Genomic DNA, 19,955 nt, shown 5'->3' on the forward strand with positions numbered 1-19,955 from the left:
TTTTTGGGGGAGGGTTCAGCATATCCAAATGCACACTCTTAATCTAGAACTCAGTTAACCTGCATTGCCCAGAAATCAAACTCTTCCCCTTCAGTCACCATATTTCTCGATCTTTGGTTCACTTGACCCCATCCAGCCATTGCTAAACTTTTGACAGCTGGCACTGTCAGGTGCCTTCTTCCCCCTCTGCCTGAGCAACTGGCTTACTTGTGTGCCTGCCAAGGCTTGGGAGGGAAAGTCTAACCACACATGGGGACTGTTGCCATGCTGTTCCCAATGGGGTGAGGTTTGCTCACTATGGATTCCTCTGTGTGTGGGCCAGGGCAGAGCAATAAGCTCAATAAGCTTGAATATTTGACACATTTGATTTATCAGCAACCCCCGGTCCCCATGAGTGCTGGACAACAAAACTTCTACAGTGTTACAACTAATTCTGTGTTCCCCAGTTTCTGATTTAGCCAAGGATTCAGTATGAAAAACATCACATCTTAAACTTGTCCTACCAATCCACTCAGCTAAATTCAGAACCTTCCTTAGGAGGAAGAGGCTCTTCTTTCAGAGGAAGTGATCTCCTTGTGCTGGAGGATGACCCCAGTCTTAGCTGAGCAGTGTAAGGCAACATGTCCCTGGAGTCCTTTCTCCGAGGGCTAGGGTTGCCAACCTCCAGGTACTTGCTGGAGATCTCCTGCTTACAACTGATCTCCAGCTGATAGAGATCAGTTCTCCTGGAGAAAATGGCCACTTTGGCAATTGGACTCTATGGAATTGAAGTCCCTCCCCTCCCCAAACCCTGTCTTCCTCAAGCTCCGCCCAAAAAATCTCCAGGTATTTCTTAACCCAGAGCTGGCAACCCTACATAGGGTTTTCATAGTGAAGCCTGTTTTCAGGCTTTCTTCCCTGGAGCTGCCACAAACAGGTAAAATATTTTAGTTGGGAAAGAGAAGGAGGCTGAGGCAAAGCTCAGGGATTCAGGTACTTGACAGGGGTGAGATATTTGTCCCCCACCATGCTTTTGATGATGTCATCGGAAAGGTGACAAGGTTTGGATGTTTGGCTCTGGAAAAAAAAAACATAGCTTTTTTGGTGGGATGTGTTCCCCCTTTGGATAAATAACTTGTTTGTCTTAATATAAAAATTGAACAAAATCCATAATAAGTGTGTGTTCAGGATCACTTAGCACAGATTAGTAACCCCCTAAACATTACCCCTGAGTTTGCAGACTTGTGCCACAAATTTAAAACATGTATGTAGAACAAGCAGATTTTTTTCTAAAGGAAGCTGAACTCCAAGGCTGAAGAAAGCTCATCTCCACCATAGAGCTTTGCGGCCCCAGCCCTATGGGGGGGGGACAGAACGTGGGGGGGGAAGGGGGGTCACAGCCACCCCAGGAGCTACCCATACCCTAATGACCGAAGGCGTGATCTTACCAAGGATGACAGTACGCGATAGCTGGAGTAAACAGACCACAACTTTATTGATTACAGCGTTAGGCATTGGGAAGCATGAGGGGCGGGATCCAGGGATCAGCTGACCCGACTGTCAGCTGATCACACCCTGCGCCCAACCCACCTGCTGGGCGCAGCCTGAGATGGCAGTATGCCAGGACCCACGTGGGTGGCAGCCAACTGTGTGGTCCACTGCCACTTGGGAGGAGGCCAAACCGCAGCCCCCGAGACAGGCTTAACCATTCCTGGCCTCCCCCCAAAACCCCTTATTAGGGTCCCCCGAATGGGAAGCGGGGCACGCAGGCCGTCTTTCCCCCAAACTGGATCCGGCCCCATGCCCAAACCACCAACCTTTAGTTGTGACAAATAACCCAACCAAACCCTATGAACAAGGGGAGGGTGGGCGGGACAAGCGGCGTGGAGGGGACAGAATGGCCGCGGCCAGGGGCGGGACCGCCTTTATCCCCCCTCCCTGGCATGCCAGCCGGCCCGGACCCCGTTGGCCGGGGAGGGTCAGGTGACCGCTGACAGGGCCTGCCAACGCAGTAAAGGGGGCGGGGGCGGCCGCGGGGATGGACGGGAGCTTGGCAGCCGCCGTTGTCCCTCCCGTCCGCCGCACGTTGGACCCGGGCCCGCCCCTTCCCTCCGTGGGGGCCGGCCGGGATACCCTGGGCCGCCGCCCCGCCGGCTGGAACAGTGCAGCCGTCCGGATCGGCTGTGGCCGCCAGTGAGGGAGGCTGGCCCCCTGTTCCCTCCACTCATCCCCCCAGCGGGTCTGCAAATCCAGATCCCCCAAGTGGGATCCGCTGCTTCTCTGACCCACTTGATATTACGGGTTTTCGAGGGTGAGATGTGTTTTATCTTCATGCTTTCGGAAATTGGATTTGTTGTGAATATAACAGTTTAATGGGATTCATATGTACTTTCATATTATTTGTTTCTACAGTTATATGCCGCTTATGCTGCTTTCCCAGATTTCTTCCGCAATGAGACAATTCAGTGGTGGAAAACAGAAATCCAGGAGTTCCATACCAACCCTCGTCAGCCAAATACAAGCATTAAATTTGATGGCCTATGGATTGTAAGTCTCCCTCTGTTCTAATAATATCTAAGGTATTTTACTAAGCATTGATATAAGAAACAGCAACTATAAACTGCATCCCAAACACCTTCCTTTTTAGCTTTATATTCTGTTATACCCCTCTTATTTTATAGAGGTTGTAAATATAACTATCTAAAATATTTTAACTTTCATTGGATTCATGTTGATACAGGAGTTCACTATTTATTTATAAACATATTTATACTCCACCTCTACCTTGTGGCTCAAGGCAGCTTACAACTGCAAATTAAACCAATAAGCTAATAAAACATCACATTAAACACTTAATAGAATCTTCAAAACAAACATCAACAACAGAAAACTATCATCAAAAGTCAACAGTTCTAAATGCAGAAATCAAACCCAATCCATCCTAAAAGCTAATGATAAAAATCAAAATAGGTCATAATAGCAATAAATAGCACACAAGGTAAAACATCTCAAGTTAGTGGGGCAACACTAACTTGATGTCATGTCACACATTTTTTAAACTACAAATTTACAGAGAGGGACGCATAAGGTCGCATTGATCTAATTGTGTTCCCATCTATATATCTAATTCCCACATGTGCCCCCTGCCTGCAGATACTTAAATCTGCAGATAGGGGACACGCACACCCCAAACAAATGTTTCTTTAGACCTGGAGGACAGCCTAGGTCTGCAGAAAAATTGAGGGGGGGGCAGAGAGAGAGAGCATGCATGCGTGCAGGGCTTGGTGCGCCATTGAGACAGAGTGTGAAAATGAGTATGTAAGGCTCGACACACTGTTCAGAGAGAGAGAGAGAGAGATGCTCACTGAGTTGTTGAGAGAGGGAGAGAGGGTGGGAAGGAAGCCTGGCGTGCCACTGGCAGGGACAGAGGGAGGTTGGGGGTGCTTTGACCACCCATCTCCACAAGTTTCGTGTGGGTCTCCACTTGTAACTTTTGGCCTTCTCGATGTTTGTCAGGGGGAGGGGTTTCATCCTGAACAAATGGCAGCAATTAAAAGGGAGTCAAAAAGTGGATCCCCAAATCAGGCCAAATATTTTTGGCATGATTCAGTCTGCTTCAGCCCCACTGCCATTAAAAAGAAAAGACTCCCCCTCCCCTTTCCCTTAATTACCTGCTAGCCTGCTGGTGCAGAACTCCCCCCCTCACTAACTCCAGGTTCCACATAGGGCTCAGAGACAGCTCTGCGTCTACCATCACTGCAACTGCAGACTGGGAATAAAGGTAAGGGGGAGGGGGAATGAGGGTGGTAAAATTCAAATTCGGGTCTAATAGACCCGATTTTTTTTTTCAGGAATCCAGATATTCCCAATAATGAGGTTTGGGAATATCCGGGTTTACCAAAAAAAATTCAGGTCCATTCGACCCGAATCCAAATTTGACCAAATATTTATTTATTTATTTATTTATTTATTTTCACACCCCTACCTGGAATAGAGACAGAGAATATCTTACAAGGTCTGCAGGAAGTTTTCAAACAAAATGGTCAATAAAAGAGTCTATTGTATTAAAGTATTAGGTTTGCATAGATATAATTCATTGATGAAATAGGCCTGCATAAATATAACTAAATATTAAATTGTTTTTAAATTTTCTTTTTCTTTGTAATTTAAGGACATGAATGAACCAGCCAACTTTGTCAATGGAGCAGTTGATGGCTGTCGTACATCTGACCTAAATAACCCCCCATATATGCCAGGTGAGTGCCTTGCTGGATCAGACCATTCAAGCATCTTCTCTCACACAGTCGCCAACCAACTGCCCTGGAAACAAACCAGCACACAGGTCAAGGCTTTCCCTTGATGTTGCTGCCTATCACTGGTGTTCAGAGGCTTAAGGTAAGGTAAAGGTCCCCTGTGCAAGCACCAGGTCATTCCTGACCCATGGGGAGACGTCACATCCCGACGTTTTTTAGGCAGACTTTGTTTGTGGGGTGGTTTGCCAGTACCTTCCCCAGTCATCTTCCCTTTGCCCCCAGCAAGCTGGGTACTCATTTTACCGACCTCAGAAGGATGGAAGGCTGAGTCGACCTTGAGCCGGCTACCTGAAACCGACTTCAGAGGCTTACTGTTTCTTTAATATGGAGGTTCCCTTTAGTCACCATGGCTAGGAGCCATTGATGGATCTCCCCTCCATAAATGTATCTTAATTTTTTTCCAGTTTTAATCAGATAAGTTAGAGCTTCCTAGCCTGGAATCCATATTAGTTGTTACCTTTGCCTGTGAAGCAAAGAAGATAATACTTCCTGGAAATTTCTGTTTCACTGAATTCAAGAAAACTCTAAGGCATCTTTTTTCCTCCAAGACCCCTTTTCGACTGTCTTGTCTACACTACAGAAGGCAGTACCACTTACATGACAATCCTGAAAGAAGGAACCAGAGCTCACCTACTTTGTACCCTCTTTTCTGATTTTTAAACAAAATTTATGAATGCTGGTCTCATGACGAAGCTGCAGAGACAATAACAGTGCCAGTAGTGTTGCTGTCTTAAAATGCCCAAAGCACTGGAGGGAGAGAAAGCATCTGACCTCTAAAAAAGATGCTTTTTTATGCATTAATATTACATGCAAATATCCTAAAGGATATTTAGGATATGTCCTTTTCATCATGAAGCACATTGCTATCTCCTCCTTCCAATGCACCTGCAGGGAACTTTTCAGCGTGGGTGTGGATGTGGGGGAGGAGGAGAGAGAGAGAGAGAGAGAGATCATAATTTGACAAGTTATTCAGGATAGGCATCTTGCCTTGGATATTTTATTGGGTTCCATCCAAAAACAGAAGATCACATTTTGTCTTTATTAGAGTTGGTGGACAAAGGCATCGGGTTGAATGCCAAAACCTTGTGCATGGGAAGTGAACAGATCCTGCCCAATGGAAAACCAGTTCGACACTATGACGTCCACAATCTCTATGGTTGGTCAGAAACAAAGCCAACGTATGAGTAAGTCTTGTTGATTATTTGCTGTTATGGTTTCCATGTCTTTGATGCTTTGTTCATCTTCTTAATAATTCAGACGTTTGTTTTCTAAAATTAACTAATAAAACAGGTATTTACGCTCATCAATTCATATTTTGTTCTGTTCCTCTGCCTTCAGTTACACTAGATGCTCAGCACATTGAAATTACTTTGCTACTGTACTGCTTTGGAAACAAACAAAATACGGTTGTTGCTAAGTTCATCAATAATTATAGGATAACTTGGATAACTGTCAGCCATAACCTAGGTCTTGCAGAAATAGCAAATAAATGCACAGGTCAGCATCTTTCAACACTTATCAGGGATGCTCTAGCCTGATCCTGCATTGAGCAGGGGGGTTGGACTAGATGACCTTCATGGCCACTTCCAACTCTATGATCCTATGGTTCATGCCCGGACTTTAAGACATAAATTATGGCATTATGCCAACCTTGCATTATTGAGATCTTCCCAGCCCTCTCCAGCTGCTGGCAGATACACCAATGAAAGACAATAGATTGATTTTCTAATGGTGATGTTTCCATCCCACTTTCTTCCACTGAGCCCAGCACAATGGGTCGGATCCAACTAGCTCTTCTGCTAGTGGAAAAGGAAGAAGGGGGCCCCTTTGACCCCCCCACAAAAAAAAAGTGAGAGAAAGAGTCCAACAGCACCTTAAAGACTAACAATTTTTTGGGGGGGGGCAGGCTATGAGCTTTTGTAAGTCACAGCTCACTTCTTCAGATTCTTCAGAGCTGTAACTCACGAAAGCTCATACCCTGCCAAACTTTTTCTGTTAGTCTTTAAGGTGCTGCTGGACTCTTGCTCTTTTCTACTGCTACAGACAGACTGACACAGCTACCCATCATGATCTAATCTCCAAAAAAGAACCCCAAAAAAGGCTGAGCTTGGCTTCATGGTACTTGCATAGACAAGTGGGGCTATACTAAGGATGAGAATTTGGTGAGACTGAATTAGAAAGCTGTATGAATCCAACCCAGTGTTTCCATGTTACAGCTGTTCTGTGAGATTGGTTATTCTGAGATGGAATGGCTTATCCAGGGCCATCTAATTAGCTTCCCAGCTGATCTGGGAACTGAATTTGGATGTTCCATGTTCAGGTCTGTTCATATCATGCTATTCCTCTGTGTTTGATTACATAGCATGAATGAAATTTGTACAACCAAATTGTTAGTACAGCCATTTGGTGAATGGTTAGTAGCTGAGACAAGTTCAAACACCTTCAGACTGTTTCATTGTACAAAAATGCTGTGATTGTTGCATATTAAACCCAAGGTTGTAGACCCATCCTAGAACCTATATTGTGAGTTCATATATTTCCAAGCAGCTGAGGATCTTAGAATGGGATTTCTGAGGACTTTTTCATCTTTCAAATGGACATGCCTAGGATTTAACCTGCTTTACCACTCAACTAGCTCCTTCCCACTGACTGAGATTAGTATTGTGATATTTGATTCTGTTTATGGGAATGGTAAACAAACAAGCTAAATATTTTGGCAGCTCTCGAGTCAGGAAATAAATGGTTCTCTTCTTCATTTTCTTTGTAATTAGCATTTGGCCCAAGTGCCGAGAAAATTGCAGTGTATACCTGCAAAGATGCTGGTGTGCTAGCCAACAAAAATCATGTGGTGGAGAGATGAAGGTTGTGCTTGACTAGATATACCGGTAGCTAAGTGAACCCCACAGTGCTGCTAACACCTTGGGGTCAGAGAACCAGTCTTGCCATAAGGTGGGCCCTGTCAGTGACAGTGTGATATCACTTCCAGGTAAAACCTCTAGGAATCACTGGAAACTCTATGATACCATAGAGGGACAATAGAAGGGGTTGTACTAGATGGCCTGTATGGCCCCTTCCAACTCTATGATCCTATGATCCTATAATAGCCTACCCAAATACTGAAAACTGTTCTGTGTCACCTATGAATGGATGAGATCTTGATATTACAACTGGCATATTTTAATTTATTTATTGTTAGTTGCTTATTGGAAATGCACTGATTCAAAGGTGGTTTTGGAAGGACACTAGCCCAAGAAATCAAAGAGGAAAACAACCCTTTGCTCCTAGCTTGGTCTGCAATGGACTACTTTAATTTAAAAGTTTGCATAGTTTGGCATGGATTCCATGTAGGATATTAGAATCATTCTTTTAAGTTAAGTGTCTTGTGTACTCATTCTTAAATTAATAGCCTTAGCAATTCCCTTCAAAGATGTAAATACTGAAAAGGGCAATAGGAGGGATATTATGAAAGGAAATGGGCAAGACTTCTCCTTAACAATTTTCTTCTTTCAGTCTCAAGGCAACTTTATTATGTGGATTCCTCACTGAATTATCTCTTATTTTAGATATTGTCTTATCTAATTATAATATTGCTAGTTTGATTCCTCTCCTATTTAGTGAGCAAGCAAAGAACAGCATTTCTTCTTTTCTTTTCTTTTTTTGTGGTTCAATTACCTTAAAGCCCTTGATCATTTAGATATTACCATGGGAAAAAAATCAGCATAGCTGCTAGTGATTTCCCTTAGAACCCCTAAGTTTGGTAAAGCTTGGGTCGGGGGTCCAATTTTCTTGACCCTCCATGTGTCCTCCATATGAGGGCCAATAATATTGGATCCCCTGACCCAATCTTTACCAAACTGGGGGTTCTTCTAAGGAAAGTCACCAGCAGCTATACTGTACATTTGCTGCCTCTACCTGCCCCCTCCTGAAGCCTGGGAAGATTTTCCATAGGCTTCAATGGAGGCATTAAAAATTTAAATCACCCCATTGAAACCTATGGGGAATCTTTCCAGGGCTCTTGGGGGATGTTTTTTTAAAGTAGAAGCACCAAATTTGCAGCATAGCTGCTGGAGACTCTCCTTAAAAGAACCCTCAAGTTTGGTAAAGATTGGATCAGGGGGTCCAATGTTATTGGCCCTCATATGGAGGATATATGGAGAAGCAATACAATTGGACCTCCTAACCCAATCTTTACAAAACTCAGGGGTGCTTCTAAGGAGATTAACCAGCAGCTATGCTGCCAATTTGGTACCTCTACCTTTATAAAGAGCCCCTTCAAAACCCCAGAAATATTCTCCATAGAGTATAATGGAGTCAATTTTTTTCAGGATTAAAAAAAAAAGCTCAAAAAAAAAACCATACTAATATAGGGATTCAGGAATCCCTAAAAATTGCAGGTATAATATACCTCAATCCGAAAATACTGCTTTTTTTGTGCATACCCCGACTTTTGTCATTGCTTTAATAAAATTACAAGAAACAGTGAACAGTTTTGAATCAGATGTTTTGATAGCAAAAATTAGAAAATTTGGTCATTAAAATATAAAACCTGAAGGCTGAAAAATGAGTCTGATTCCTATAGCCAAAGAAAATTTGTCAAGGTCTGGGCTGAATAAATACAAAACAGTCTGTCCATTCCAAATATTTGCTCTGCATTCTGAGTCAGAAAAAGTATTCTTGGTGTAATGACATTCAAAATACATTTGAACATTACTAGCAAATTCATATTCTCATCAAACTAATCTCCGATTTCAACCCTAAAACCTTGTGTTACAGCAGAGAAACTATGCCATAAGTAGTCTTTTATGTTCCTAGATATTTAAAATGTTTTTTCCCAGCTTTGTTTACACCTAGTTTATTTTTGATTTTAGCGCTCTACATAGTGTCACTGGAGAACGTGGAATTGTTATCTCTCGTTCAACATATCCATCTAGTGGCAAATGGGCAGGGCATTGGCTAGGGGATAACTTCTCAAGGTGGTCCAATCTTGCCACTTCTGTAATTGGTAAGTCAAAGCTGAAATTATACGTGGTTGGAATATTTTTTGTAAAAAATAAAGTAATGATTTCTTGTAGCTTGTATTTCTTTAAGGAATAAGCTCTTTTTCAAGAGATTAGTTAACTCATTTTGCAATTGCCCACATAAATAAAAGCTGATATTCATATAAAAGTTACCTAGCTACATAATGAACAATACAAGCAATTAGATATGAGAAGAAACGTGTACTAGCACACTAATCAAGTGTACTTAAGACTGGGGCAGATATAGTAAATTATAAAGTTACTTTCATTGCTATGATAGGGGGTACTTATGGCATCACGGGTGACATCCACGCCGGAACCAGGGACACCATGCCACGGTTTGGGTGCAGGTGCTGCCTCCTGGCAGCATTCCAGTGGGGGGCGTTTCTGGGGGCAGAGTTGACTTTAGGCAGCTTCATAACCCCTTTCACCCCGGGAATGCCCCTTCAAGCAGCAGCGTTGCTACGGCATCTTTTTTGGTGTAGCCCCGTTGAAATCTATGGGAGCATTTTCCTTTTTTTTTATTTTTTACAGAAGTTAAATTTATTTTCGGTGGCCATCATAACACACACACCCCTCTTAGGAATGGGCTGAAAATGTTTGGCATCTAAAGCTCTAAACTATCTGCTTTCCTAATTTACATTTTATTTCAATAAAATTATATTTTTTTAAAAAACTTGATCCAATATTTTGATCCAGTAGTTAAAAAAGAAACTCGATCACAAAGATGCCTGATGCTTTCTGATAGTGGACATTTCATGGTCATTTTCCATGACATAATCAGTTACCATATATTTTTGCTTTCATACATCTGCATTCCTAAAAATTTGAGTTCTCTTCTGATAATCTAATAAACATGTTAATGTAAGCACTGGTTTACTCAAGCGAATGATCTTGGGAGGGAAAACATACTTACAATAATTTCTTCTGAACATTATTATGTTGAACACATGAACACATGAAGCTGCCTTATACTGAATCAGACCTTTGGTCCATCAAAGTTAGTATTGTCTACTCAGACTGGCAGCAGCTCTCCAGGGTCTCGGGCAGAGGTCTTTCACGTCACCTGCTTGCCTAGTCCCTTTAACTGGAGATGCTGGGGATTGAACCAGGGACTTTCTGCATGCCGAGCAGAGGCTCTACCACTGAGCCACAGCCCCTCCACAGTTGCACTGCACAATCTTTGTATTTGACTTCTTTGCATTGATCAGAGTATGTAAATAGTGCGTGAAGTGACATGAGGTCATTTTTCATATTATTAATTTTCTGTCTGCAACATATATGCCCAACCCCTAACTGTTCCCCTGCTTATTTTGAGAGCCAGCATGGTGTAGTGGTTAAGAGCAGTGGTTTGGATAAGTGAACTCTAATCTGGAGAACCAGGTTTGATTCCCCCCACTCCTCCACATGAGCGGCCGATGTTAATCTGGTGAATCTGGTTGGTTTCCCCACTCCTACACATGAAGCCTGCTGGGTGACCTTGGGCTAGTCACAGTTCTCTTAGAGCTCTCTCAGCCCCACCTACCTCACAGGGTGTCTGTTGTGGGGAGGGGAAGTGAAGGTGATTGAATGCTGGTCTGATTCTTCCTTAAGTGATAAGAAAAAGTCTGCATATAGCAACCAATTCTTCTTCTTCTCCTCCTTCTCCTTCTCCTCCTTCTCCACCTCCTCCTCTGAAGGGGATGTAGGAAGGCACAAAACAAATACTCTACAAGGAGTTATAAGGGGAGAAAATTTCATGAAAATTTTGCATGTTTTCTTACAGGTCTACTGGAGTTCAGCCTCTTTGGATTTTCCTACGTAAGTCTCAGTTATCCAACATTTATAAAAGTATTTGATATTTCAAAAACATGACAATAAAACATTGTAATTTGTAACATGTCCAGGTTGGAGCAGATATTTGTGGATTCAATGAACATACCAACTATGAAATGTGTATCCGCTGGATGCAGCTGGGAGCCTTTTATCCTTATTCCAGGAATCACAATGGTTTAGGAAGCATGGTACGTTGGCCGCAGATTATCTAATTGCCTCTTTTTACTTAAAAACTACTTCTTTCTTATGGTCTGGTCATCACTTTCTTTGACCCTTGGAATCTTTTGTTGGGCCTTCCGTTGACACATTTCAGCCTTCTTACCTCCTTAAATTAGTACATTGGCTTTCTGTTTCTTTTGTATCCATCCCAAACTCCTTGGCTCTGATCTTATACTTACCTCCCAGTTGCACAGCATTGTTCTCTTTGCTGAAGTGGTTCTGTGTTGTAGAGCACATTTTTCTGGCACTGGGCACTTTGTGTCGTTGCAAGACACTGGACTTACATGAGTGGAAAGCACCTAGCACTGGAGGTATGTGCTGTGTAACGGAGGACCACTTTCACAATGGAGATCAGAGTGCACAATTGGAAGGGAAACAAATGGTCCAAATTCTTGTCTATATCTTAAAAGTTCTTATTGTTCTTGCCTCATCTTTCTGATATATCTCTTCAGATGCATGAAATGTAGGCTTGCCAACCTCCAGGTACTAGCTGGAGATCTCCTGCTACTACAACTGATCTCCAGCCAATAGAGATCAGTTCACCTGGAGAAAATGGCCTCTTTGGCAATTGGACTCTATGGCATTGAAGTCCCTCCCCAAACCCCACCCTCCTCAGGCTCTGCCCCAAAAACCTCCCACCGTTGGTGAAGAGGGACCTGGCAACCCTCATGAAATGTTGCTCTTCCAATTCTACCATACTTTAAGATGTTTGGGGGAGCAATATTAAGCATGTCTACTTGAAATAAGTCCCAGTTTATTCAGTTGGGGTTATGCCCTAAAATGTTTTCTTAGGATTGCAGCATTAGTCTTAAACAGCTCCAGGCATTCTCTCTTACTGCCTCCGATACCCGGCACTCCCTCACAGAATGCTTGCATGGTGCAACCAGTCATTATTTGGAATTGTTAATCCATTTTCTCCTCAATGGGAACCCAAAGCAATTTACAACTTTGTTTTTCCCTCCTCCATTTTAGTGCAGATAACCTTTGAGGTAGGTTAAGCTGAGAAAGAGTGAGCAGCCCAAGGTCACCCAGAAAGCATCTATAAGCTCATTCCTTGTAGACTGTATGGGGCTAACTTTGGAACAGCGCTTGCAAGACAAATTTCCCAACTTAGAGTTGGCAACCCTAGGGCTAAACCAATTTGTTCCTTTCATGGCAGAAGATGGGTTCAAACCTGGTTCTCCCTGTCCCTAGTCCTACAACTACTCTACTATGCTGGTTTATATATATATATTGTATGTCTCAATGATACATGTAAATACCACGTAAATTGTTTGCAAAAGGCATACCTACAGATATAGTACAAAGAAATCTACAAAAAAGTGAGTAAAATGCAGAGATGCAAAATGGTTCCCAAAAATAAAAATGTGATATAAAAAGAAAGGTTACAAGAAATATAAAATGAGTAACAATAGGGGAACATTTGGTCATCCTATGGACCAAACTCTTCCTTTTCCTTCAATCTTTTCTATTCAGCCCTTGTTTAACGTTTTTAAACCCTGCCTCGTCTCTCTGCAATGACATCCAAATTCATGTAATGGCATGTACTCACATCCAATTAGTCACATCACTCCTACCTTTCCTTTGCTCCTGTTTTCTCCTGTATCCACATCAAATTGTAAGCTTCTTTCAGAAGAAATCTCTTCTCTCTCTTTTTCTCTCTCTTTTCTTGTTCGTGGTAGAAATTCCAAGCTTACTGATGTCATTGTCTAAACTGTGAAGAGGAGGCTTTACTCTCCTTTATGTTATGCTTTAACACTGTCAGAGTATCCTGAAGTTTTTTTGTTACAGAGTACCGGAACCAATACCTAGGCTTGAGCACTAACATTCATTTGTAGTTAAAAGGAATTATATTTGGCATGTTAACCCTTACTTATTCGCAATTACAAAATAGGCTGATGATGCAATTCCTCAATAAGTATGCAAAATTACTTGGGATCAGCATTTATCAGTTGCTGAATATTTAAAGGAAAATTCTTGAATATTTAAAGGAAAAGCAGATCCCCATGGAATAAAAGAGAGCGAGCCTAGGAATGTATTGTAGAAAATGGGTTAATTGTGTAAGTGGGGAAATAAATAGAAAAATAGTACTATATTCTAACTGAAGCTTAGAGAGCAGCAAAATGAGATGTATTTATATGGCACATTTCTAAAGGATTATGGTTTCCTTTTAAAACACACACACACACGCACTGGGTGTTTTATCTAGCAGCCGCACACCTTTCAATAGGCCTTTTAAAGCCTTTAAAAATGCAGATTCAGGGTTATCACGTTGCTTCCAGTCTTACCCAATTTGCCACAGTATTGTTCAGGCCCTTTAATAAAGTTTGAAAGGGCTGCCTAACATCACTCATTAGTGTGCCTTTTCTCCTTTTAAAACTCCCGAGTGCTGCCCTGCAGGAAAAGAAGGTGAAAGCAACAGTGTGTGGCACAGATACTACAGTATGCCCCCCCCACAAAAAAAAAGATTTCTCCCACTCCCCTCCCTTCCTCCTTTCTGTCGGTCAAACCCGACCAGATGATAGGATTTCTGTCTGTGGAACTCCCAAGCATTTTTGTCGCTGTAAAAAACAGCTCCAGGAGGTTAGGGTTGCCAACCTCCAGGTACTAGCTGGAGATCTCCTGCTATTACAATTGATCTCCAGCTGATAGATAGACCTGGAGAAAATGGCTGTTTTGGCAATTGGACTCTATGGCATTGAAGTCCCACCCAAACCCTGCCCTTCTTAGGCTCTGCCCCAAAGACCTCCTGCCAGTGAGGAAGAGGGACCTGGCAACCCTACAGGAGGTGCCTAATGGCACTCCTTATTTCCTATTTTTCCTTTACTTCCTGAAGATGACCCCTTTTGACCAAGCTCTTTCGCAGGCACTTTGAAAGTTCATACATTCCAGACATTGCCTATGGAGGTGAGCAAATAATTTGCAGGCAAACGAGTAGATGTTATGAGGGAACTGAAAGACATCATATGAAAGAATATTGCAGTAAAGTCTGTGAGCTTATTCATGCTTGATGGTCATTCATCACTGCAGCAGCAGGTATTGACTTGCGTATGTGAATGAGCCACCACAGGTCGAAAAGGACAGATTACCCCTTCATGTATCAAACAAACAAACAAATAAATGTGTGCTGCTTTCCAATATAAATCAGTTCATATATTCAACTTCAGATGATGTCACGGTGAGCAAGTTCCATCCCTCATCCAAGCACTTAGTGAACCAGCCCCATCTTCATAAGCACTGTCATATCAGGGTAACATAAATTAACATACCTATTCTATCCAGTATCAGAGGAGCATGCCTATTATATTAGGTGCTGTGGAACACAGGCAGGACTCTGCTGCAGTTGTCTTGTTTGTGGGCTTCCTAGAAACACCTGGTTGGCCACGAGTGAACAGACTCCTGGACTTGATGGGCCTTGGTCTGATCCAGCAGGGCTTTTCTTATGTCCTTATGTTCTTTGACAAAAAGTGAAAAGACAGATAATTGTAAAAATCCCTTTCACTTGTTTTTGTTTTGAAAGGCTTTAAGAGGGGAGTGGACATGTTCATGGAGGAGACAGCTATTCATGGCTACTAGAAAAAATGGATACTAGTCATGATGCATACCTATTCTCTCCAGGATCACAGGAGCATGCCTATTATATTAGGTCCTGTGGAACACAGGCAGGATGGTGCTGCCACAGTTGTCTTGTTTGGGGGCTTCCTAGAGGCACCTGGTTGGCGACTGTGTGAACAGACTGCTGGACTTGATGGACTTTAGTCTGATCCAGCATGGCCTTTCTTATGTTCTTAGAACTAAAAGAATTTAGCTAACTAGAGAAAGACTATCTGCATTTCCATACAGAAATGACTCCCCCCAGTTTATCTATATGAATGCGTAAGGAGTTAATTTCAATTTATCTTTTCTGTTTGTTTGTTTTTTTAGATACAAGATCCTGTATCTTTTAATCGAACATTCGAAGACATGTCCAGGAAGGTGCTCAATATCAGATATACTTTGCTCCCCTATCTCTACACCTTGATGTATGAAGCCCATGCTCATGGTAGCACGGTTTCCCGCCCTTTACTGAACGAGTAAGTCTTAAATAGCCTGTCATTCATTTCAAATGGAAGTTCACAATGCAAACTTCTGTTATCTCAAACAGCCCTGCTTATCCTTGCTCAAAGGTTTGTGTTGTTTCATTTGAGTGAGTGGGTGTGTTTGTTTAAAGTGCCATCAAGGGGCAGCTGACTTATAGTGACCACAGCAAGGGGCTTTCAAGGCAAGTGAGAAGCAGAGGGGGTTTGCCATTGCCTTCCTCAGCAGTCTTCCTTGGTGGTCTCCCTTCCAAGTACTGACCCTGCTTAGCTTCTGGGATCTGGTGAGATCAGGCTATACCATGCTGCCTTCCCTCCCTTTCATTTTAGTACAAGACAAAAACATTATATACATGCAAATGTGTCCTTTACCATGCACTTAATCAACACCAAGGTCCTAATCACAATATACACACAAGAGCTGCCAGCATGCAGACCTGCTAAACTATTGGTAGTTGAACAGATCATCCAAGATTGTTAGCTTGAATGTGCAAATGTTTTCGCCTCCTTTCTCCCTAAAGTAATTCAAAGGGTGTGTGTATGTGTGCTCTTTATCACTAGTGCAACCATGCACACAGTGCTTCACCATCAGTGCTGCCCCCTGCCCAGTTGGCTCAGTTCTAGTGATAAGATCGGTGGTGCTGTGATGACTCACTATGTTGATTGATGCTGACTCTTTCATAACTGCATTATCAAATGATTATCAAGAGCCAGTGTGGTGTAGTGGTTAAGAGCGGTGGACTCTAATCTGGAGAACCGGGTTTGATTCCCCACTCCTCCATGTGAGCGGTGGAATCTGGTGAACCTAGTTGGTTTCCTCACTCCTACACATGAAGCCTGCTGGGTGCTCTCAGAGCTCTCTCAGCCCCACCTACCTCACAAGGTGTCTGTTGTGGGGAGAGGAAGGGAAGGTGATTGTAAGCTGGTTTGAGACTCCTTAAAGGTAGAGAAAAGTGAGATATAAAAACCAACTCTTCTGCTGCTGCTGCCTGCAATAATATGACCATAATGTGTGTGCTCACCCCCGCCCCCCAAAAGAGACTCACATAATTTCTTTTGAATACTTTGGGAGAAGAATGGGTTCTGAATGTGTCAGCCATGGTGCAACTGAATCAAATTACTTTATGTTGCAAAATAACCCTTAACCAGGCATATTTACCCTGTGGCGCAGAGTGGTAAACTGCAGTACTGCAGTCCAAGTTCTGCTTACGACCTGAGTTCAATCCCGATGGGAGTCAGTTTTAGGTAGCCGGCTCAAGGTTTGCTCAGCCTTCCATCCTTCCGAGGTTGGTAAAACGAGTATCCAGCTTGCTGGGGGTAAAGGGAAGATGACTGGGGAAGGCACTGGCAAACTACCCCGTAAACAAAGGGCGAAAATGCATGGGCGCTTTAGCCTCCTTTATTCCCTGTTTCAGCCAGGATGAAACACATGTTTGGCGAAACGCATGCTTCAGTCGTGGCTGAAACAGGGAATAAAGGAGGCTAAAGCGACCATGCATTTTCGCCCAAAGTCTGCCTAGTAAACATTGGGATGTGACGTCACCCCATGGGTCAGGAATGACCCGATACTTGCACAGGGGACCTTTACCTTTAATGTATACCAACATCAATTCATGATAAAATTCATTTTATTGTATTTTACAATAAGGTGTCTGTGCCATCTGTAAAGGACTGGACATGTTTATAATTGGATCTGGTACAATAAACCTTTCAACCGATGAAACTGGATTTTTTTTTTAAAAAGTATTGCCATTTGTAGCATATGACCATTTTATTTGTTGTTAAATGAGGCATAATATTCTCAGAGGATGTTCTCGGTGTAATATTATCACACAGTAGTAATGCAGTATTTTGTTCCCAGGTTTACAAATGATCAGAAAACATGGGATATATATAAACAGTTTCTCTGGGGGCCTGCTTTGCTCGTTAGTCCTGTGCTAGAAGAGGTAAGAATATAAATACATTAATCTGTCTGGACATTTTTTTAAACCTAGAATCACTCTTTTTTCTATAACATATATGCATGTCTTCAAATTGCAGGGTCAGAGAGAGCTGGACGCATATTTTCCTGATGTCCGCTGGTATGATTATTACACAGTAAGTGAAATCTCTGTTTGCGAGTGTACGTGTGTGTGTGTGTTCTGTGGTATTATCTGGTGAAATGATCTGCCGAGTCTGAGAAAAAGGATGTAATGGCAACATATGAGTAAATATAAATCTATAGGGGAGGTAAGGTCTTAATGGACACAGCAGATCCTACAAAAAGATATAAAATTACTTCCAACAGGGGGCAGCACAAAGGGTTTCATTGTGCTGTTGGCTACCATTCCCAGAGCTAGTAGAGCATTGTGGGGCAAAGAGAGAGCATCAGCTTTAGTGACCTTATTTAGATGCTTCCTAATTACCCGTCAGATGGAAGAAAACAGTTGTAACTCAGTGTATGGTTTGCCCTGTGGTAGGTGGCAGTGTTAGGGATTTCATACCAAAACTGGCAGATCTATACCTGTTTTGCAGCATGGCGTAGTGGTTAAGAGAAGTAGTTTGGAGCAGTGGACTCTGATCTGGAGAACCAGGTTTGATTCCCCACTCCTCCACGGGAGGCTAATTTGGTGAACTGGATTTGTTTAGTCAAATACCAACTTACTGGTGGTCCCCAGTCCAAAGAATATCCGGCTGGCCTCGGCCAGGGCCTTTTCTGCCCTGCCCCCTGCCTGGTGGAATAGCCTCTCCAGTGAGACCAGGGCCCCGTGGGACTTTAAAAAGTTCTGCAGGGCCTGCAAGACAGAGCAATTCCACCAAGCTTATGGTTGAGGCCAACTACCATTCTTTTTCTATAGATGCTGGCCTCCCTAACCTCCACTGCTCACCCTTTCTGCTATCTTTATGGGGACTCATTTACCTGCCCTCCTGGCTGTAGCCATATGTGACAATTTGGGGCACCATTGGATACATGTCGATGCATATTGTCCTTTATTTATTGATTTTGTAGTGCTGTTGTTTTTAAATGTTTTTATTCTGTTTTATTATATATTATACTGTTGTGTGAGCTGCTCTGAGCCTGACCTTTGGCTGGGGAGGGCAGGATAGAAACTTAATGACATACATACATACATACACACACACATACATACATGCTTCTTTTGCATCCGTTGCATAAAAATGATGTAAAAGCACAGTAAACCCAAATACTCCAGCCACCTTCAGAGGTCCTGCTTGAGGAGCCCCCCATCATCTGAGGCTAGATGGGTGGCCAAGAAAGGGCCTTCTCAACTGTGACATCAAAATTTTGAAACACCCTCTACAGGGGGATTCATCTGTCTCCCTCTATCATTGTCTTTTGGAGTGGTAAAGTTTTTCTTTGGTTTGGTTTGGTTTGGCATCCCCTCACTAACTTTTATTAGCCCTCCTCCCTGTTTGTGTGTTTATATGTGTTTGTTTAGATATTTTTATTTAATTGTTTTAGATATTTTATATCACAATGTGTAGCTGCGTTAGTCTGTCTGTAGCAGCAGAAAAAAACAAGAGTCCAGTAGCACCTTAAAGACTAACAGAATTACTGGCAGGGTATGAGATTTTGTGAGTCACAGCTCACTTCTTCAGATACAGCTAGAATGTGAGTCCATCTATTCTTAAGTAGGGAAGAGTGAATTCAGAAACCAGCTGGCAATCACATGCAAATGTCACTAGCGGGTAAATGACATTAGCAGGCGTGATTGGATTAGGTGTGATATGCAGAGGGGTAGTAGCATGGAGAAATCAGCATTGGTAATAATATATGAATCCCAGGTCTCTGTTCAGTCCAGGCGAATACATTGTTTTGAGCTTCATTCTTAGTTGTAATTCAGCAATCTCTATTTCTAATCTTCCTTTGAAATCCCTTTGTCAGAAAACCACTACTCTTAAATCAGAAACTGAATGTCCTGGAAGGTTAAAATGTGTCCCCCCCCCCACTGGTTTTTTAATGTTGTGGTTTCTGATGTCAGATTTATGTCCATTTAATCTTTGTCCAAGGGACTGGACTGTTTGTCCAATGTAGAGGGTGAAAGGGCATTTTATATGTATTTGTATTTTAAATGCTTGTTAACGTTTGATACATTTTAATGTTTGCCACCTTGGGGACCCTGAATTGGGTGGAACGGCTGCACAGAAATGCCTAAAATAATAATTATCAATTAAATAAATAGAGTTCTAAGTAAGTTTCAAAGCAAGCAGGGATTTGAACCCAGGTCTCCCTGGTGTGGTTCATTTGAAAAATATAAAAGCAGAGTTTGACATCAACCATTTAAAAGATTCTGGGATAGAATAAAAGATGGTTTGGCACAAACAAAATGTTTTATGGTGAGACATTGTAATGGAAAGGAATAGCTGAAGAGAAGTGAAGCGTGGGATTTTTTTTTTTAAACTAATGTTAATGAATGCAGTCATATTTGTCTGATCCTTGTCCCCCCTTTTATTTACATCTGGGCAATTATAATGGAAGGATAATGTGCTAATCTTAGATTGTAGCAGAATGTCAAGTAAATCTCCTGCTATTC

At 42.4% G+C, this 19,955-nt stretch overlaps 1 protein-coding gene across 1 annotated transcript in view; it reads left to right on the forward strand.

The window, feature by feature from the left end:
* SI (sucrase-isomaltase) overlaps positions 1-19,955 on the forward strand; it is a 139,101-nt gene that overhangs the window by 69,265 nt on the left and 49,881 nt on the right. The window contains exons 34-42 of the mRNA XM_056850378.1: positions 2,392-2,526; positions 4,151-4,235; positions 5,338-5,476; positions 9,161-9,294; positions 11,076-11,110; positions 11,197-11,313; positions 15,269-15,417; positions 17,282-17,366; positions 17,461-17,517. Coding sequence (XP_056706356.1) covers positions 2,392-2,526; positions 4,151-4,235; positions 5,338-5,476; positions 9,161-9,294; positions 11,076-11,110; positions 11,197-11,313; positions 15,269-15,417; positions 17,282-17,366; positions 17,461-17,517 — 936 coding nt within the window. The remainder of the gene's footprint in view (positions 1-2,391; positions 2,527-4,150; positions 4,236-5,337; positions 5,477-9,160; positions 9,295-11,075; positions 11,111-11,196; positions 11,314-15,268; positions 15,418-17,281; positions 17,367-17,460; positions 17,518-19,955) is intronic.

This window comes from Euleptes europaea, chromosome 5 (assembly GCF_029931775.1).
Source record: "Euleptes europaea isolate rEulEur1 chromosome 5, rEulEur1.hap1, whole genome shotgun sequence".
NCBI classification, from domain to species: domain Eukaryota; kingdom Metazoa; phylum Chordata; class Lepidosauria; order Squamata; family Sphaerodactylidae; genus Euleptes; species Euleptes europaea.